The sequence below is a fragment of the Coccinella septempunctata genome, chromosome 6, assembly GCF_907165205.1.
Source record: "Coccinella septempunctata chromosome 6, icCocSept1.1, whole genome shotgun sequence".
In the NCBI taxonomy this organism is placed as follows: domain Eukaryota; kingdom Metazoa; phylum Arthropoda; class Insecta; order Coleoptera; family Coccinellidae; genus Coccinella; species Coccinella septempunctata.
In genome coordinates, this window is record NC_058194.1 from 32864144 (window position 1) to 32883582 (window position 19439).

Consider the following 19439-nt stretch of genomic DNA (forward strand, 5'->3'; position numbering starts at 1 on the left):
ATATTATTGTTCTGTGCGTGTTACGTCAACATCGTTTGATCATTTCTGTGATCGTAGCCATTGTAAAATAATCTTTACATTGGAGTGAATTTTCCAAAAACCGTAAATTTTGTGTTGGAAACCCGAAAAAATGGGTTCCAGACATCGCGATAGAAGCAGAGATCGTGAAAGGGATAGCAGGAGAGACAGAAGACGAAGCCGCGATCGTGATCGGGATCGACACCGCGACAGGGATCGTGATAGAGAAAGGGACAGGGACAGGAGGGATCGGGATCGGGATAGGGATAGGGATAGAGATCGTTCTAGGAGTCGCAGCCGGGATCGAAGGCGAAGTAGGGATAAATCTCCGGAACCGGATGGTAAAAAGCTGATTGCAGACACCTTAGCAACTTTGGCTGCAACAAGAAACTTCACAGCTTTAGTCAACCAAAGGGATGACAATTCAAACACCTCCACAGGTAGGTACTATTCTAGTTAACTAAATTTCTCTGTATAATACCAAGAACTATGTTCCAGGGAGTCAAGATGACGATAAAAAGAGAAAGAAGAGATCCCGTTGGGGTGGTAGTGAACACGAGAAGATATTCATTCCTGGAATGCCCACCATATTGCCCCCCAACTTGGACAAGCAACAGGAGCAAGCATATCTACGTAAGTATTCTTCATATCCATTGATAAGCTAGGGTATTCTTTCGTAATTTCATATTTCGCACAAAGTGTATTATTCAAGAGCCCGATAAACTTTTCTACAGGACATTATTAGCAATTAAACGATCTTAGATGTCACCATTAGTAAGTATCTGCCTGTTAAAGACGAGATTTTAAACAAACTTATTTTACAGACTTTGTTGGTAGAACAATTCAATAGTTTGTTTCAGGTATTCATTATTGATTTTCAGCTCAAAATTTCAATTGTGTTCCAGCTAATTAGTTGAATTGAAGACAATCTATAGGAATTTAATGTTGAAAAGGAATTTAAGCCGAGTCTATTTTAGTTGAGGTCAAGGGCTAGGAATGTACTTTCAAATCTGTTAATAAATATTCAAGGCTTCTTTCAGATTTGAAGATTTCTCAGTGAATTGCTGGAATTTAGTGATATACTTTTTTTTTCCAGTTATCTAACTGATATTTTTATTGTTCAGATCTTGTTATGCAGGGTAGGATTTTATGGAATATTTTCTGTTCTCTAAGAATTCAGAAAGGTGCATAGATATGATAAGCACTCATTTTTGTCTATGCACATAATAGATCTAAAGATTAAGTTACAGATTAGAAATTATCTGATTATTTCTATGCTCCTTTCTGCTCTCTGAGAGTCACAGACAAATGTCAAATTATATGATGCCAGCCAAAGAAAGTTTTTTATCAAAGTTCTGTGAGGGAAAAAAGAATTTTCAATTTTTGTGTGATATTTATATGAAAATGTCCAGATTTCAAGTTCTTATTAATATCTGACGTGAGACTTGATCAGAAAGATTTTGAATATATGGGCCAATTAATGACATTAGGAGCCTGTAAGTTTGCTTGAACATAAAATTTTCTCAATTTCGTAAAGTACCTATATTTCTAACATATGGGCTTTGGCCCTCTTCTAACCCGTTTCATTACAGTTCAACTCCAGATCGAAGAAGTGAGCAGGAAGCTTCGTTCAGGAGACCTGGGTATCCCGGCCAATCCCGAAGAAAGGTGCAGTGTTTTTCAACAATTTGACTGTGGCAACCCCCTTTTCGAGACCCTTCTGATGAGCTTCTGTCCATCAGTGGTTTGAGAACGGAGATTTTATAACAATTTCTAAATATATTTTTCTTTATTAAATTTCAAAATTTAGGGAACAAGAGTCGGTGAGTTCAAAATTGATACTGACAGTATATTTCATGTTAATTTCAATCTGTGGTAATTCCAATGGAGTTATTTTTTCTTTCTACTCACAATTTTGAGCTCACATGATGTAAATTCATGTGGCGTTTGCTGTTTCAGATATTGAAGATTGAAAAAATGTGTCCTTTTTTTGACAGAAGTTTTAATTCATCCAAATATTTTTCACACATTGTTTTTCTATTATAAGATCATCTTCAGGGTGATGAGTGTTTTATGAAACTTTGTAATTATTTTTCTTTCTAAATTCAAGTGAAAGTCTTTCATCATTAATATCTCAGAAATGGCAAACGTGAATTTCTTGTGTATGTGTTCTATAAAAATTCCGAAATACCTTTGACCATTTGCGATCATTTTTTTCATCAATGAGAATTTTTATGGATCATATTTCCCCTGAACAAAATCTTAGTTTTAAGTAGGCACAAATTAATGCAGACTTATGTTCTAGAGAACTCGGGACAGCTTTCATAAGAAATAATCCAAACCGTTCACTTTCAGCTGTTTCACCTTGATCATTCTTAATAACAAATTAAATTTATTGCAGCAAATTAATAACGATTTCTTTCTCAGGAAAACCAAGCTCACGCAACGACAACAGTTGCGTGAAAAAAGCCCCAGTTACTAGATCTTTCGAATAACATTCATCCTTATGTTTAGGCCGTTTTTTGTTAGATGTTAAGATTTCCACAGCTTCCTTGGCATCATTCGATCACAATTTTTTAGCCCTACAATTGTTAATTTCGTTGAATTTAACTTTGAATAACTGGTCATGTGACTAAATTATCGGAGGCTATAAAGTCCATAGAATTTACATGGTTATATGACAAATGCCGACTATGCTCGAAAAGTCATGGGCGTAACATTCGCCTGAGCTTTCATAATTGAATATCACCAATGACGTGTCGTTTTTGCATCTTTCAAGGTATTTTCTCACTTCCAACTGATTTTATTGTATTTTTTTCGAGGTGCATTAAGATTGTACGATTGTTATAGATTTTTTTGATGAGCTGCATTAGCCAAAAAAATATTTCTATTTTTTGTAAGTAATTTTTCATCATTTTCTTGTGGAATTCGCGAAAACGCAATCGAATGATGCCATATGGAAGGGTCGAGATTTTCCACTTATGGATCCTTTTTTCTTCTTCTCCAGATCTCCATCTCCCGAACCCATATACAGCAGTGATGGTAAAAGGTTAAACACAAGGGAATTTAGAACGAGGAGACGTCTGGAGGAGGAAAGACACGCTTTAGTATTGAAAATGCAGAGCATGAATCCCGATTTCAAGCCGCCGTTGGATTATAAGTAAGAAAAAACTTCCTTTATTACTAAATTATCGATTAATTCTTGCTTTCAACAGGCCACCGGTGATAAGAGTTAGCGATAAAGTAATGATACCCCAAGAAGAACATCCAGAAATCAACTTCGTTGGGCTTCTAATCGGACCAAGAGGAAATACCCTCAAAAGTGAGCACTTACTTCAATTTAGTTCATTATGAAATAATGAGACAATTTTTTTTCAGCTATGGAGAAAGAAACGGGTGCTAAAATTATAATCAGAGGTAAAGGCAGCGTCAAGGAGGGTAAGGTTGGTAGGAAGGACGGACAACCCCTGCCCGGAGAAGACGAACCTTTACATGCATACATAACCGCAACAAATCCTGAATGTGTGAAGAAAGCAGTCGAAAGGGTGAGTTTAAACTGATAAAAATCGATTTTTCAATATTAATAAATAATTTCTGTCTTGACAGATCAAAGAAGTTATACGTCAAGGTGTCGAAGTGCCGGAGAATCAGAACGATCTGAGGAGGATGCAGTTGAGGGAACTGGCTCAACTCAACGGCACACTTCGTGAGAACGATGGAATGAGGTGCAACAATTGCGGAGCGATAGATCACAAATCGTGGCTGGTGAGTTTGTAATTCTACATTGTGTAATCACAAGAGCCCCTCTATAACTTTCTTGTTCCTTCCAGTGTCCCGACAAACCGAACGTGACCAACAACATTGTCTGTTCGAGTTGTGGCGCTGCAGGTCACATAGCTCGTGACTGCAGACAGAAGAGACCAGGTCAAGGGGGACCACCGGTTGCCGGAGATAAGGCCAAGATAGACGAGGAGTATATGTCTTTGATGGCGGAATTGGGCGAAGCTCCACCTCCGGACCTTGCGAAAACACAGAATCAGACCCAGGCTAAGAGCAACGGATTCAGCATATTCCAGCCACAAACCGGTGCCCCCAGGCCCCTCATGGCTCCACCGCCGATCACCACCCAGAACTTACCCGTGAGTAAAAATGAACAAAGTAGGCTATGGAGTTTCGACAGTTTACGTTTGTGTGGGGAAAATCAGATACAAAACGTCAACTTTCAAAATTTCCTAAGCAACTTAATGTTTAATGAGCAAGTTCGTCATCTAAAGTGGGATTCAATTTTTGTTTCAAGGTTATGGGTGGCATACCTCCGCCATGGGTGTCCGCCCCAACCACCATGGCATGGCCGCCCGCCCCTCCGGGGATCCTGCCGCCTCCGCCACCTCCTGGAGCAACCAGTCCGGGTAGTATGATGCCGTGGATGGCCACTCCAACGGTCGTTACGCAGCCTCCTCCACCAGGATCGACAACGACGACAACCAGCGCCGTTCAACCGCCGGCTGCTATGCCGTGGGGGCAGATGCCCCCGTTTGGTTGGCCCCCCAGCACCTGTCCCCCTCCACCGCCACCCGGAATTGATGTCAATTCGCTTTTGACCACACCTCCACCACCCCCGCCGTCTTAATTGACGTTTTGTTGGACATAAACACTATAACTGTAAAATCTGTATATTTTGAGTTTTCAGAACAATTTGGAAGGTGTATAGAGTAATTTTCCTTCCTAAAACAACATTTTTTTTAGTTTGATCAAACTAAGTGTATAGATTTTTTTCTACGGTGTTCGATGCGCATTTCATGTTTATCTCAAAAGTGTAATTGATTTTTCTTTCAATTGGAGCAATAAACGTTTCATGAAAATGATCTCATTTTTTTTTCTTTGAATGGAAGAATATAGTGTCTCAAAAGAATCCCATATACTAAAGACGGAAATCGGGTTAAAACGAAAAATTCGAAGTTGACCTTAAAAAGTAGGTCAAAGTCAAACCGAAAAATCCGAAGTTGACCTTGGAAAGTGGGTCAAGGTCAATCCGAAAAATTCGAAGTTGACCTTGAAAAGTAGGTCAAGGTCAATCCGAAAAATTCGAAGTTGACCTTGAAAAGTAGGTCAAGGCCAAATCCAAAAACTTCGTGTTTTTCGGTTTGACCTTGACCTACTTTTCAAGGTCAATCCGAAAAATTCAGAGTTGACCTTGAAAAGTAGGTCAAGGCCAAATCCAAAAACTTCGTGTTTTTCGGTTTGACCTTGACCTACTTTTCAAGGTCAACTCTGAATTTTTCGGATTGACCTTGACCTACTTTTCAAGGTCAACTTCGAATTTTTCGGATTGACCTTGACCCACTTTCCAAGGTCAACTTCGGATTTTTCGGTTTGACCTTGACCTACTTTTTAAGGTCAACTTCGAATTTTTCGGTTTGGCGACCTAATTTTCAAGATTAACATTTTTCGGGTTGAATTTTACCTACTTTTTATGGTCAAAAAGTGAAGGGAATAGATGAAAGTAAACACTGACTGTTCTTTACTGGTTTAATATTATTGTAACCTTACACCTCAAATGTAAAAATGCTCAAGAAACCAAATGCATAAGTCTTAATACAATGTGTGAAAATTACAGATATATTAGGTTCAACTGGAATCATTAACAAAACAAAAATCAGTCTTTTACAAGAATTACGAAAAAATCCAAGTTTTTCAGAAATAATGAAATAATTTATTCGAATTTTAAAATGAAAGAGTCCACGCTCTTCTCATATCACATGATTAGTTTGATAAAACCTACATCACAAAGAAAACCCTACAAATACTAAGATATTGCTATCTGAAAGCATAGTGAGATCTTACGCTATAAATGTATCAATGAAATGCTTATATATATCACTTTGAAATACTACAAAATCAGTGAAGGAAGACATTTTTGTTAACAAAATTGAGCTATGCACAAGAGAAAACTACAGGTTGATGCTCAAGATTATTTTTTCGAATTAGGATAAAAAATTTTCACTTGAAACATTTTTACTGATAGTTCAACTAGTGGTGAATTATAGGATCAACCTGTATTTCTTGAACTTTTGGCTTTTTCTGTCGAATACAATAGAATTATTAAAGATATTGACACATATTGGATTGTTTCACTATATATTCAGCTCGGCTTTAAAATTATTGCATTTAAAGTTTGGCATATTGAATTGAGAATTCTTCAAACAAATACGTCTATCCTAAACTGTACTATAATACTTTCTTCCCCGAAAATTTCATATGTAGAAGAACATCAAGCGAAAAGATATAGACTATCTCTTCTTGTTATGAAAATTTCAAGACTAACTGATTACTACGTGCAAATACCTTTCTTGTTGAATAATTTCATCACATTTGGACAATATAAAAATACCCACTTATCGGGAAATCATCCACATCTACACAGACTTCCAATCACACCAGGAAATGTCAAAAAGTAGGGAAATTAAACCTGCCGTCGCCTTCCCAAAGTACCACCTCCACAATAGATGACAAGTTTGAAATTACAGAATAGACATTTGTTGAAATTAAAACCTTAGTTTTTACCTTCAAGATAAAGAATCGTTCTGTTGATTGATCTACAACGGATGGTATTGGTAAGTGAGACGATCAGGTTCATTGTCATTGAAGGCTGTACAGTTTAATCGGGGGCAACTGAAATGAAAGAGATAGCAAAACAAAAGATTGACGAATTGGCTAAACAAGGTCTTCGATGTTTTGCACCTAACAGAAAAATTAGTTGAAGGTAGTTCGGACTTATATTAGTCCTGGACAGGCCATTGCACTGAAGCTTGTAAGGAGAAGGTACCCCATTCTGTGTACGTGCGAAGGAGAAATTGAAGGCTCCAATAATACGCATAGAATGATCAACAAGAAGCCTGAACCTCAATACCATCGAACATGTTTGGGATAAATTTGAAGGAGAGTTAGAGCAAAAAACCTTGCTGGTGCAACTGTTCAGGAGTTACAGAACATTTTAAAAAAGAAACAGGTGATCAAACCCAAACATTTCGTGCAAAATAATCGCCAAATCATTCAGAATCTATTAGGGAAATTTACTTTATGATTAAAACAAGAGTCCGAAAATTCGCCCCATCATCCGTTAAAACATAATTTAAAATCGAAATTACCCATCGACTATCACCAAATTTATCACATTCGGAAAGAATGGAATTAGCGACACCTAACTCTCAAACGTTCCCGTGCCAAAAATCACCTTGCTCCTGTAGAATATGCGCACCACCATTCTCGAAAGCCTAGACTATTCGTTGGTCTGGGCAGTCTCCTTGTTGTTGGGCACGGCCACCACGCACGCGCCCGCCCTGCCCATGTTCAGGGGGGCCAGTAGGGTCCACTCGTTGGTTATCGGATCGTACTGTTCGAAGGTGTTGAGGTACTGGGCCCCGTCGTAGCCGCCGACGGCCACGAGACAGTTGCCGAAGAGGCATGCGGCCACGGCATCCTTTTTGCTTGTCATTGGAGCGACCGTCGTCCAGCTGTCCGTGCCTGAAAATGAACACGATGAAATATTTCAGATAAGAGTCTTTCACTCGATTAAATCATGCATGGGAAAACTCTACTTAGCGGACAGTGGAGGGAGTGCAGTTTTTCACAAGAAACGATTGGTTTTAGTTTCAACTCCGGCAAACTCGTAATTTAAATTTTTGAAATTTGAATTTTGTACATATATTGACAGCCCCGTTGTTTTTTTTTAGGTTAGTTCACAGAACGATTTATGTTGTTTCTATGGTAATATAAATCACGATTGACACAAAATCTGTGGTTCTGAATGACTAAATATTTCTATGGACAAAATCTAGGAAATAGGAGTTGTCAAAATATATGAAATCGTCCCCAAACATTCAGTTCTATATTGGGTGAATTCGCCAGTGCTCGGACAGTTAACATGAAAGTGAACTTTGAAACAGTTCAAAATTGTATTTTTTGAGAAAATTGTTCTGAAATCACGTTCATTGGATACATTAAAGTTTCTTTTTCAAGCTTCATCTGAATTTTGATTTCTATTGCTTACTATGGTGTATTTATTACTCATTGTTTAAAAAAAGTGCAGATATGCTAGTAAACGGACAGCATCGACCAGTGGTCGACCAGGCTACGCCAGTTCTCGGACAGTCCTTATATCGAACAGAGCAGTAATGAAAATTTCTCATTGACTTCATAATTTGAATATATGAAATAAATTTATTGAAATAAAAGTGAACATTTATTAAATTGTATTAGAATTTTTTTATAAAAAAAACATTTTCAAAGGACAACGAAGAATAAAATTCTACAGAAAAAATAATTGATTTAACATGGTCAAATAATAGAAGTCGATAATGAAAGAGGATAAATAAGAATTTCTGACTTCATATTTGAATCAAACCTACAAATCTGCAGCTCTCACACATTTTTGATTCACATTATTTTAATCTGAAATAAACTTCTTCGGCAATAATAAATATCATAATACTGAATATAAACATTTTGAATGAAAATAACAATAAGTATAAAACTATAGAAAAAACTAACGAAATATTTATTCTGTGAAAGGGCAGTTTTAAATCTCAAGATTGATCACAAAAATCACAAAAAAAAACTTGATGTTGAGCATCAGAATAACTTAGATCATTGTATTTTATACAACCAAAATGAAACCACCTGGGACAAATATCACAACCAATTTTTTTTTCATTTTCATTCTCGGCATCACTCTCTAAATGTTTTTCACAAATTGTACATGTTTTTTTTTCAGTCTCTATGTTCGAAGTATTCGTAGTTAATGCTGTTTTATTCCTTTTATTTCGATCAACTTCTTTTTCCATTTTTCTCTTTCCATATGCTCTTTTCTTCTTTAAATTTTCTTTCTCTTCTTTTTGCCTGGATTTATCCTCATAGTATTTCCTCCATTCTTTGGATGAAATTGCACTGGGAAACTCAACTTTGTTAGTTTTTATTTTCTTTTCGAAAGGTTTTGGGAATCTCAAGTGCTTTCGAAAAGCTAATTCAACTTCTGTCTTATATTTCGGTTTTTCCTCGATATTTTTATCAGCCATCTCTTTAGTTGTTCCGCCAACGTCGATTTCAGTAGTTTCTTGGGCGTCTTTGGTTTCCCATATTTGAAGATTGGAAGTTGATGGCTGAGGGTTTTGATAATCTATCGAGCTTTGGAATAAGTAATTTTCTAAAATAATAATCTGATTTCCTTCTGTTGCTTGATCCGAAATTTCATCAAAGTTTATCGAATCCTCAGCTTCTACGATGTTTTCATCCGAAACTTCTTTCAAGAATCCATCAAGTCTGAAATTGTCAGCCTCTGCTGTATATTCATCTTCTACCATCTCAGAATTTTCGGTTTTTTGTTCAGCTTTACCTATCTTCAAGTTTTTTATCATGTCCAATATTACACCTACATCGATGCCTACTTGCTGTAGATCCGGTTTTAAAATTTTTATTACTTTTTCCGTACTTGTTATATCTTGTGGCACTATGTTCGTATTATAATTCACACTTTCTCCATAATCGATATCTTTGTGAATATTTTCTAGCGTATTCTGTACACACTTGCTATAGTCTGGAGCCTCTGGATCGAAAGGATAAAGACCACAAGCTCTGAATCCGTTTTTTATATTTGTATGCATGCTCGAGTGTTCCAGAACCTTCTTCAATATTGGACAAAATTCACTTTTTGTAACAACTTTGTTTTGTTCTGATTGCCATTCCCTCACATATTGTCGCCAATATTCTTTCATTGGCCGAAATACTGAGACATCTGCTGGCTGGATTATATGTGTAGTATTTGCAGGCAAGGCATAAAGAATAATTTGATTTTCGTCACAAAATCTACTCAGCTCCATAGATGAATGAGAGCGATGACCATCCACTAAAAGTAGAATGGGCTTAGGTATATTTTGTTCCGTCACCCAATTATTGAGGCCATTGGCAACAAACTCAAAAAATACATCGGAGCGCATCCAGCCCGACTGAGATTTTCCTAAAATCCAATTTTCAGGCATACTGTCAACAACTGCCTTTGGCGGCCGCACATAAGGAAACACAACAACAGGTGGACATATTCTGCCATCGGCCGTGATTGTTATCAGAACCGTTAGATTTTCCTTCTCGTTTCCTTTTTTTACATTATATACATTTCGCCCTTTCAGACCTAATACTTTTCCTGATTTAGGACAAAGGCTGAAGCCTGTTTCGTCAGCGTTAAATATGCGGCTCGGGTCTTCTAGTAAATCAATACACTCAGATTTTCTTAAAAATATTTTTAGTTTATGAAACCATGACTTTATGTTTTCTTTGGTGATCTTGGCTTTCGAAGAATCCAATGATTCAGCTGCTTTCATTACCAATTCGGGGTGCCGTTTAAGAAATCCAGAAAACCATTTTTGACCGGGACGTCCATTTTTAAATGGGGTTTTCAGATTGCAGTCTTGAACGATTTTTTGAACAGCATCTAGTAATTCTTCTTTTTTCAAAGGAAATCCACACTTCGCTAATGTCGTTAACCATGTTACAATTTTGTCCTCAATATTGGCAGATAATACAGGATCCGGTCCCATACGACATTTCTCGTCCATTTTTACACGACCCTTAATCCGGTCCAGCACAGTTGACTTAGGAACACCGTATTGTCGACAAATTTCCCGCAATTTTTGGCCTTTACGTACGGCTGCGCAAGCGGCAATTAAATTATTTTCTGAGTAAGTTGTTCCTCTTCGGATCCGATCAGGATTCATGACTTTTTTCTTTCTAGGTATCTAAAAAAACCCAAATGAACTCAAAAAATGCGCTTAAAAATTAAATGGACGGATACTGGATTGATAACGGAAAATTGAAATACCCAATGATCGGACACAATAAAGTTTGCATTTATTTCTATAATTCTGAATAGAAGAGTGTCCGTCCACTGGCTAGAACAATCTGAAAAACTCATACTATTTGTTGATGAAGAGAAACAGGAATATCATCTATTGTGAAGATAGGCAAAGATGCATATTCACACAACGTTATTCACCAGTGATCGGACACTTGTCCGATTACTAGAAATTCGGCAAAAGTGATAATCCAGTATCCGACCTCCCTTTATTCAATGAAAACAGGTATATTTATTTATTTTTCGAGAACTGTCATAATCTGTAGACCATTCTCAAGGAATATGGAGCTAAAATTAATATTTCAAAGTATAACTAACTATATGAACTCACCTTATAAATATTCAGTTCTGATATTTTTCTGGATCAACACTACTAGGGTACACAAAATCCCGCCTTTCAACAGTCTTTTAGTTTTGAATAATAAAGGTTTTGTTCCTCAAAATGTTTGCATCTGCGCATATGACAACGACAAGTACTGGCATCTATTCAAATGATGCATAAGTCTCGCGATTAGGTTAATATTTGTGTATAATAGACATTTGTCCGACAACTGGTAATGTCCGGCTTACTGGCGAAGTCACCCTTGTCGGCTAAAAATGAGGGGCTCAATAGTAGAAGATAACGAAAAAAAGTTGGGCATTTTCGTTTTTGTTTCTGATAATACAGTTCATAACAGCACGAAATATATGTTCTTCAGATGGAAAATTTAAATCATCACTGGACAACAAGAAGAGCGTATGGTCAAGGCTCGGCTGAAGAAATTTTGAACAACCTGAGAAGCTTTTATATTGAGATACACGAAGAAATTTCAAATTTAAGAAATCAATATCCCCCAAAATACGAGCTAACCACAGGTGCGACTGCTGCCAATGGATTTATCTTAAAAAACTGCATTTATGAAGAATTTACGAACGAAATCGATCACTGTCCGTAAAGTGGAGTCAAAATGAGTTTTCCGTTGATCATTAATGAGTTGTTCGCAATTAATATAATTCGATAAGTATTCAGTGCTCCTGAGCATAGACTTATTGACAGTTACTCTATGTTCATGACAATTCTCCAAATCGGACGTCAATTCTATGATTCCGTCGGCGTTTTTACATCATAAAACAGGCAAAACATAATTTTTTAGATAGATCAGAGAGTCAAAAATATACTTACTGGGATCGTATCGTTCGACGCAATCGTATCTCGCGTAAGACGGATTGTTCGAGGGCGGGTCCTGACCACCTATGGCGTACAGGTAACCGTTGGCGACGGCCACGCCCACCGCGCTCCTCCTCCGCATCATCGGCGCGCACATGGTCCACTTGTTCGTGTGCGGATCGTAGCATTCCATCGACTTCAAACAGGAGGAGGATTCCCTCCCTCCCACGGCGTAGAGCTTCTCCTCCAAGACGGCCACGCCCGCCGAACATCTCTGGCTCTGCATCGGAGCGACGAAGCTCCACGTCCTCGTCGTCGGGTCCCATCTGGCCAAAAAGAAATGGTGTAAATTTACGTCAAGAAGAAGAAGAACGATTTATGTTCACACCTCTCGACTGTGTTCAGATAGCTCCACCCGTCGTGACCGCCTACCGCGTACAAAGTACCGCCCAGGAGCGCCACGCCCAGTCCGTGTCTGTGCGTGTTCATCGGCGGCATTTGCGACCAGGTGAACGTCTTCAGATCCAGGCATTCCATGGAGTTCAACGTCTTCAGACCGTCCCGTCCTCCCACTACCATCAACCTAACAAAAAAATTGATTATCCTTAATGAATCCATCGGGAATACAACACTTACTTATCTCCCATCAAGGCAATGCCGAACTGGAGTCTTCTACCGCTGGTCTGACCGAAAATACTCCATTTGTCCGACCTGGGATCGTAACTTTCAATGTCGGTTGCACCCTTATATTTGTCCATTCCTCCAACCACTAACAATTTTCCCAGGGTGGCTTTCCTCGGTCTAGTTCTACTATTGACCATCTGCAACCTTCTTTCGGGCAGCAGATGCCACCTGTAAGCCTCCATTATTAGTTTGTGGCACATTAAATCGTCCCCGACGTAGGGTTCTATATTGTCTGCTAAAAATGAGGGGCTCAGCAGGGGAAGCTTAACGAATGCCAGAAGTTGAGCAATATCGGTTTTTCTTTCTGGTTCATGATTGATCCAGTTGATGATAGCATGGAATATATGCTCCTCAGACGGAACATTTAAATCATCACTGGACAACAGAATGAGCATGTGGTCAAGGCTGAGCTGGAGAAATTCTTGATTCTGAACAACCTGAAAAGTTTTCATATTGATAACTCAAAAATATAAGAAACATTTCAACCGTTTTGAACTAACCTGCATGAAATATTCACTGATATAAGCTCTAGCCTTGTACAATAAAACAGGACAAGACTGATGCTCTGCAAACATAGCAATGCCAAGACAGTTACTGGGATGTAATTGATGAGCTAAGAAATTAGAACAAGCATCTACAACCTCATTCAACTGCATCAGACACGCTGTCGACAACAAAGACTCAACATTATCCTCCCTTATTTCGATTGATCCTGAATAACAGTAATTTACAACAGACTGTAAAATGTCACCGTTCACTTCCCCCAACGTTATTTCAGTTTGGGCAGCTTCCCTCAAGTTTCCAGTGAACATAAGAGCAAAATATTCGCTGGCTGCTGATAAAACCAACCTAGAAAATACAAAATATACCTCAAAATTCAACGTTATGTGATGCAAACAATCACCTATGCGCTTGAACTCTTTTTCCATTATTCCCAGCTATCAGAGTGACATCGCACAGTTTTCCTGATTGCAAATAACTTTGCATACAAGATAAACTTTGTTCTGCATGGCCTACAAATTTGTAGGGTTCCTCTTGTGATGTCGTAGAACCAGCAGAAAAAAGGGAAAAACGACTTGTATCTCGCGGTAAATTTCCATTCGTTTCCATACTACTACTTGTGCAAATTGATTCTTTACTTGGACTCCCTGTACTTCCAGACAAAGACATACTGCCTCTTTCAAAATAATATTATCCTTTGTATATGTGAGAATGAAGATGACGTATAAAGGCAGTCTGCTGCGAAAAATATCTATTTTAGATTCTGTTTTTAAAAGAAATATTTAAAAAATTGCATTAAAACACTTTTTCCCATCTTTGTTTTGACTTTTGTGTACAAATCACAGACCACGAAAAGATCATAGACAACAACAAAGAAAACACAGAACAAATCTTCTTCAAGACGTCAACACCTCTTTGCCTCTTTGTTATGGTAGTTCGATTGTCCCAAACAGTGAACTAATTAGTTCACTGGTCCCAAACCAAACAAATCAGCACACTTTCAGAAATATTTTCAAAAATTCCGAAATTATGGGAACAATGAACGGTCTAATGATTTTCGATCATTTAAATGATATCGTTTATATTAAATGTAACAATACTTTCATTAAACATATCAATGAACTTGCAGTTGAAGATGGTGTATTACCTGAAGAGGTACAATTTGGCTTTCAAATCTGAATGAAATTATTGCTGAATTTACTTTCTAGAATAAACATGATACATCTGTACCTGATAATGTACTCGTACATTTATTCTCACCAGTTGTCACATCTCAAAGAATTATGACATCTCAATTTGGAAACTCGTACAGCTCTATTCAATGTTACGGAGGTCTTAAAATTTGTTTCGATGAGGTAAATCACATGAGTATCTCCCCTGTGATTGAATAAATTCAGTGTTGATTTCATTCATCAATCAATATTATTTTCAGTTTATGGGGTATTTATTTGTCGGTATAGGTGAAGGTGAACTCTTGAAAATTCAGAAATATTTGAGTATTTCGATTGCAATGGTCAGATTTCTTTGCGGGCCAGATGTATACGAGTGAGTTGAAAAGTATCACAAATTCATGTCTGGCTAATTGAGTTATTACTATTTGAAATTTGGATATTTTCTTTAGATTGAAAGCCAGAAGTCAACGATCAGAGTTATTGTCAAATCTTTTGGATAGTTACAATGACTTAAGAGAAAATGATCAAGCAGTATTATTAGAAGCTATTGAACAAGTGGTTTTAAATCCAAACCTGAATACCTCTGTGATCCAAGCTCTGAAAGAATCTGTTGTTTCCCTAATAACTCAAATAGACTGCTTCAAAATACATGCATTATTGGCGGTAAAAAACAAGTTTTTGAGCTTGTATTCAAGGTGAGAAAAGTTTTTTCATAAAATTATAAAATCTTAGTAGATTTGCTAATTGTGGGTGATTTTCTTAGGGGTGTTTTAGCATTCTTACCGATTTGTCTTTATTTTAGTGAATTGGCTAAAGAACTTTCTCCAACAGACATATTATTCTCCATGATTTTGGCCGATTCAGCTACTAAGAATTCTTCAGATGGAAATCTCAATACCTCCAATTCAATATTCAGTTACCAAGTACTGTTAAGTGGACCAGAATCCTCCCCGAAATGCCTTCCACACGCTATCCATATCGTACCTATAGATGAGGAATTAAACATTATATTTTTCTTGGAAATTGGTAACTCTGCTCTTTCATCCAGCTTATACGAGACATTCTGCCATCTCCATATCATGCAGCAAATAACGGTTCAAAGAGATTTTTCTGTGATGAGGCCCGCATACGAAAATTTAGAACTGGCCGTTAAAAAAGTAAATGACAGTTTGAAAAAGAACAAAAACGCGGCCATAGATGCTTGTCACAAAAATCTGGTGAAGAAATGGGATTCTATGAAGAAGAAATACACGGAATTTTTGAAAAATTCCGCGGAAGAAGCCCTGCTGAGGGCGGAAACCTTGGCTTTGGGATTTCTCGAGGATCTAAAACAACTGCTACATTTGACAACGGTGAACGAGGGAATTTTAAAATCTAGTCGAAAAAATGTGATCGAGGCTGCAAAATTGGTCTCCGAAAAATTGAACAGTATTAAGGACTTTGTGAAAGTGAAGGCGATGAAGAATTTTTCTCTTGCATCATATCCTTTTTCAAGATATTTCAGGTTCTGGGAGATTTTTCTCGTTTTGTTCTTATATTTATGGTTTTGTTCATAGAACACCTTAAATATTAAAGTTTTCTGTGGTAGTATCAAATTTCTATGGGGAGCACAATATTTTCAATTAACTATGACACCTTAGATATTGTTCTGTGACGGAACCATCAATACTGTCAAAAAACTTTGAGAACACAATATAAATTTCACCTGGGGTCCAACTTTTGAGCCCTTGAGTTTGATGATTAATTCCTTAACTTTTCAAAAGTATCTAGAGGATTTTCCTGGCTTGGTACATTTCATCTATGTGGACCGTACAACTCATAGGGTGACATCTCCAAGTATAAATTTCCAAATGGAGAAACCCCACTTATTGACCAAGAGAAAGGTGATTCCGAACGCATTGCAGTTCTTTCAAGACTTATTTTAATCGATTTTAGGTGTGGCATCTGATAGATTTCGCTCTTCAACATCTTCAAGAAGGAACCATGTCCTTGATGTGGAAAGACACGATATTCAGCTACGCTTATTTCTTGTGGTTTGAAGACTCCAACGGGACCCCTTTGAAATCTACGGTGCCCCTGACGAATCCAAATAAAACTCTTCCTGTGCCCGGTCTTCTGAACAACGATTTTTATCAGTAAGTACATCGGTTTTGTCGTGTTCGATTTCATATGATGGATTCTCTTAGGAAAATCAAAGAAATATGTTTTCCGAAAATGTCGCCGTCCAAGATAAGATGTTACGAGATATTTTGCGTACATCTGGGACTAGTCAGCCAGCCCTGTGTCTTGGAACATACGCGGAGGCTAGCAGCCACGATTTGGGAGTTGAGCGGGCATCCATCCCATCCGATGGATTTGATTTAAAGAGCGAATATTCTAGACTTAATCAACTTACACGGAAAAAATGGTCTCTACAGTATTATACTTTTGTTGTTAGTCAATTTATATTATATTTTTTATTTTGTAAATGTATAGATATTTATGCATATTTATTTAAAGATCAAATAAATCACAATACTTGAAGGTAGATGTACTTTTGATCTTGTAATTTTGGTTTCTGGCTTGAAGCATTGAAACCAAATTTAATTAATTCGAAGTTAACGTTGTAGTAGAACTTGTGATATGTTAAAATAAATGTTATCATAAAATTCCAATCGTTTTATTATACAAATAATCAATAATTCAATATTCTAGAGGGATTGAGAACCAATACAAAAATCTGACTGTACAATTACAAAAATAAATTCAAAACCTTATTTTTACCTTGCCGTACACTACTCGAAATCCAGTTTCCTTGGAATGCTTTTCAGTGTTGATTTTTTCAAGCGACTTATAAAAGGGACAATTTCACAGGGAGATGGGGAATCTTCTTCCATTTCCTCGTCCAGCAATTCCTCAGAGAAAAACTGATTTTCCTTCTCTCTCATCTCTGCCAGTAATTTCTTCACTTCTTGCTCTAAAGTAAATAATTTTTCTTCTTCTTCAGACAAGTCCCTTACAAGGAGTTGTAAATGTTCTTGAACCGATTTCTGCAGTTCAGTAATATACACAATACCCTTAACTCTTCTCGGACTTATGCTTACATTATCAACTAGAGCTTGAAAACTGGGGGAAATATACTCGTACCTTTTATAAGAGTTCTTCTTATCTTGCAAATTCATTATATGCAGCGGTAAAGGTTCGAATCTAAAATAGACAAAATTTTTTGCTACATAAATGAAAAGATCCAATATTTCAACACCCACCTGTGGTTTTTAAGTCTCAAAAAAGATTGTTGAAACAAATGTGTAATATTATCGTCTATAAATGTTTTATTCAAAATGCATACTGAAAATAAATCTTGGGGGATCTTGAAGAAATTAGCTAACTGTATATGAATACTTCTTTCCCGAAGTGTTAGTTTGTAAATTGGAATCGTACTGAACCTATACCATGCTATAACTTTACACGCTTGGGACCCCAAAAACGATTTTATCTTATTCTCATCAATTTTTCCTATGTTGTCATAAAAATATCCGAGTACAGGACATGGTAGAGCAGCATTCACTGTGATAATTCTGGAAATGTGAACTTGTTGTTGCTCATTATCAGTTATTGAATGAGTTTCGTGTTCGCAAATACTGCCAAGAAGAAATCCCTCCTGAAAACAATAAGGATATTCCGGAACATTTTTTCCAAAAGGGACTCACTTGACCAAATTGACATTTAGCCGTTTCGAAAAGCAGTAATGAATGAGCTGGTCCCGACAGGGAAACACTTATTGTTTGAATCATTGCAGAGCTGCTTTTAAATAATAATAATAATGATCTCAAACTTCAGAATTCCTTTACATTATTCAAAAAAATTCAACTGATAACCTAGAAAACTTGTCAATTCAAGCCACAGAGAAAATGATTGTCTATGACTCAAGTTTTGTTCTGTAGTGTAGCCTTTGGAGAAATATTTTTTCTCTTTTACAACAAACATTCATGTTTGTTCCGGAAAATAAAAAAAATCCACATCACTCAATAATTTTTCCTTTTTATTAAAAAAAATCAGATCAACCTGAAGAAAATTAAGCGTGTTGAAAGACAAAAATTTTTGATCTATGGCTTCACAGAGATGCATTTGATTTTTGGTTATGTTGTGTTTCATTTCCGCCACAATCTATGATTTTAGCTTTGTTACTGCATGTGTGAATTTCCTAGTTTGTTATTTAAACTATTTGTAAGGTAAAATATTCAAATAGTGATTAGTACTTGAGCTTAATTTATAAATTTTCAGCTAAAATGTCCGATCAACAATCAGCAACCACGTCCAAAGAATCCACAGCATTGAAAACCCCAATGGTCTACATATGTGGGGAATGCCACCACGAAAATGAAATACGACCAAGGGATCCCATAAGATGTCGAGAATGTGGTTACCGTATAATGTACAAAAAGAGAACGAAAAGGTTGATTGTGTTTGATGCTCGATGATTGGCTATTGCTTGTGTTCAAGCAATTTTTTAATGTGCTTCATCAAAACTGAAGGGCTGTGTTTTGAACTACTACTTAGTTGTAATACTGTACGTTTAATTGAGTGAATAACTGTACTGAATGTACAAATATTTTTTTGAATGCATGTGAATTACAAGCTACGAATAAATATTTTATTATAGTCTCTTGATTTATTTGTTAATCTTTCCTATTACTCCAAATATCTCTGATTTTCATCTTTTTTGGCAGAACAATATTGATATTGACAAAATAATTGATTAGTTCATATAATGTTGCTTCTAGTTCCAGTTTGTGTAGGACAGAATTATTGTCCAGTAAAAATTTCAAATAACAATTTAATTGTCAAGACTATACTTAAAATGAGTGTTATTTTGCATATCAATGCTTCTTCGAAAAACGCTGGCTTTTTATAGTTTTTATATTGCGGTTAGCCACAATAAAGACCAAAGCTCCTGGAGCTAAACGTGTCACTCCATTGAATAATCATAAAGCATCTCAATATTCGTTTTATTTTCGGCTCACACGCGATGAGC

General features: G+C 36.8%; 6 protein-coding genes across 6 annotated transcripts; 3 read left to right on the forward strand and 3 right to left on the reverse strand.

Annotated features, from left to right (window-relative positions):
* The first annotated feature begins 35 nt into the window (after nucleotides 1-35).
* LOC123314794 (splicing factor 1) lies at nucleotides 36-4883 on the forward strand. The gene is made up of 9 exons (XM_044900145.1): nucleotides 36-458; nucleotides 517-651; nucleotides 1611-1686; nucleotides 3026-3178; nucleotides 3234-3340; nucleotides 3397-3563; nucleotides 3625-3783; nucleotides 3849-4157; nucleotides 4316-4883. Exons 1-9 carry the CDS (start codon nucleotides 131-133, stop codon nucleotides 4646-4648), a joined length of 1767 nt encoding a protein of 588 aa, XP_044756080.1. The 5' UTR covers nucleotides 36-130; the 3' UTR covers nucleotides 4649-4883.
* Nucleotides 4884-5535: 652 nt separating this feature from the next.
* LOC123315717 (kelch-like protein 5) lies at nucleotides 5536-14103 on the reverse strand. The gene is made up of 6 exons (XM_044901548.1): nucleotides 13657-14103; nucleotides 13253-13601; nucleotides 12705-13189; nucleotides 12457-12651; nucleotides 12084-12394; nucleotides 5536-7542 (listed from the first exon to the last, which is right to left on the reverse strand). Exons 1-6 carry the CDS (start codon nucleotides 13920-13922, stop codon nucleotides 7298-7300), a joined length of 1851 nt encoding a protein of 616 aa, XP_044757483.1. The 5' UTR covers nucleotides 13923-14103; the 3' UTR covers nucleotides 5536-7297.
* Nucleotides 8429-11423, reverse strand: LOC123315715 (CENP-B homolog protein 2-like). The gene is made up of 2 exons (XM_044901547.1): nucleotides 11253-11423; nucleotides 8429-10805 (listed from the first exon to the last, which is right to left on the reverse strand). Exon 2 carries the CDS (start codon nucleotides 10782-10784, stop codon nucleotides 8604-8606), a length of 2181 nt encoding a protein of 726 aa, XP_044757482.1. The 5' UTR covers nucleotides 10785-10805; nucleotides 11253-11423; the 3' UTR covers nucleotides 8429-8603.
* Nucleotides 14104-14223: 120 nt separating the features above from the next.
* Nucleotides 14224-17073, forward strand: LOC123315718 (Hermansky-Pudlak syndrome 1 protein homolog). Its single transcript, XM_044901549.1, has 8 exons — nucleotides 14224-14408; nucleotides 14462-14608; nucleotides 14686-14798; nucleotides 14875-15120; nucleotides 15228-15905; nucleotides 16188-16308; nucleotides 16361-16560; nucleotides 16612-17073. Exons 1-8 carry the CDS (start codon nucleotides 14283-14285, stop codon nucleotides 16787-16789), a joined length of 1809 nt encoding a protein of 602 aa, XP_044757484.1. The 5' UTR covers nucleotides 14224-14282; the 3' UTR covers nucleotides 16790-17073.
* On the reverse strand, nucleotides 17069-18292 carry LOC123315719 (BRISC complex subunit FAM175B-like). The gene is made up of 3 exons (XM_044901550.1): nucleotides 18115-18292; nucleotides 17671-18065; nucleotides 17069-17611 (listed from the first exon to the last, which is right to left on the reverse strand). Exons 1-3 carry the CDS (start codon nucleotides 18196-18198, stop codon nucleotides 17200-17202), a joined length of 891 nt encoding a protein of 296 aa, XP_044757485.1. The 5' UTR covers nucleotides 18199-18292; the 3' UTR covers nucleotides 17069-17199.
* A 214-nt stretch (nucleotides 18293-18506) lies between these two features.
* On the forward strand, nucleotides 18507-19066 carry LOC123315720 (DNA-directed RNA polymerases I, II, and III subunit RPABC4-like). The gene is made up of 2 exons (XM_044901551.1): nucleotides 18507-18636; nucleotides 18689-19066. The coding sequence occupies exon 2, from the start codon at nucleotides 18694-18696 to the stop codon at nucleotides 18883-18885; it is 192 nt and encodes a 63-aa protein (XP_044757486.1). The 5' UTR covers nucleotides 18507-18636; nucleotides 18689-18693; the 3' UTR covers nucleotides 18886-19066.
* Nucleotides 19067-19439: the final 373 nt, after the last annotated feature.

Excerpts from the sequence above, each read along its gene's own strand:
- LOC123314794 (XM_044900145.1), top strand. The coding sequence starts at position 131 with ATGGGTTCCAGACATCGCGATAGAAGCAGAGATCGTGAAAGGGATAGC. Across the intron at positions 1,687-3,025 it reads CCGGCCAATCCCGAAGAAAG|ATCTCCATCTCCCGAACCCA; the intron begins GTGCAGTGTTTT and ends CTTCTTCTCCAG. Across the intron at positions 3,179-3,233 it reads AAGCCGCCGTTGGATTATAA|GCCACCGGTGATAAGAGTTA; the intron begins GTAAGAAAAAAC and ends TGCTTTCAACAG.
- LOC123315715 (XM_044901547.1), bottom strand. The coding sequence starts at position 10,784 with ATGAATCCTGATCGGATCCGAAGAGGAACAACTTACTCAGAAAATAAT.
- LOC123315717 (XM_044901548.1), bottom strand. The coding sequence starts at position 13,922 with ATGTCTTTGTCTGGAAGTACAGGGAGTCCAAGTAAAGAATCAATTTGC. Across the intron at positions 13,190-13,252 it reads TCAGTGAATATTTCATGCAG|GTTGTTCAGAATCAAGAATT; the intron begins GTTAGTTCAAAA and ends AAAACTTTTCAG. Across the intron at positions 12,652-12,704 it reads ATTGCCTTGATGGGAGATAA|GTTGATGGTAGTGGGAGGAC; the intron begins GTAAGTGTTGTA and ends TTTTTTTGTTAG.
- LOC123315718 (XM_044901549.1), top strand. The coding sequence starts at position 14,283 with ATGGGAACAATGAACGGTCTAATGATTTTCGATCATTTAAATGATATC. Across the intron at positions 15,121-15,227 it reads TTTTTGAGCTTGTATTCAAG|TGAATTGGCTAAAGAACTTT; the intron begins GTGAGAAAAGTT and ends TCTTTATTTTAG. Across the intron at positions 16,309-16,360 it reads ACTTATTGACCAAGAGAAAG|GTGTGGCATCTGATAGATTT; the intron begins GTGATTCCGAAC and ends AATCGATTTTAG.
- LOC123315719 (XM_044901550.1), bottom strand. The coding sequence starts at position 18,198 with ATGATTCAAACAATAAGTGTTTCCCTGTCGGGACCAGCTCATTCATTA. Across the intron at positions 18,066-18,114 it reads CTAAATGTCAATTTGGTCAA|GAGGGATTTCTTCTTGGCAG; the intron begins GTGAGTCCCTTT and ends TATTGTTTTCAG. Across the intron at positions 17,612-17,670 it reads TTGAGACTTAAAAACCACAG|ATTCGAACCTTTACCGCTGC; the intron begins GTGGGTGTTGAA and ends TGTCTATTTTAG.
- LOC123315720 (XM_044901551.1), top strand. The coding sequence starts at position 18,694 with ATGTCCGATCAACAATCAGCAACCACGTCCAAAGAATCCACAGCATTG.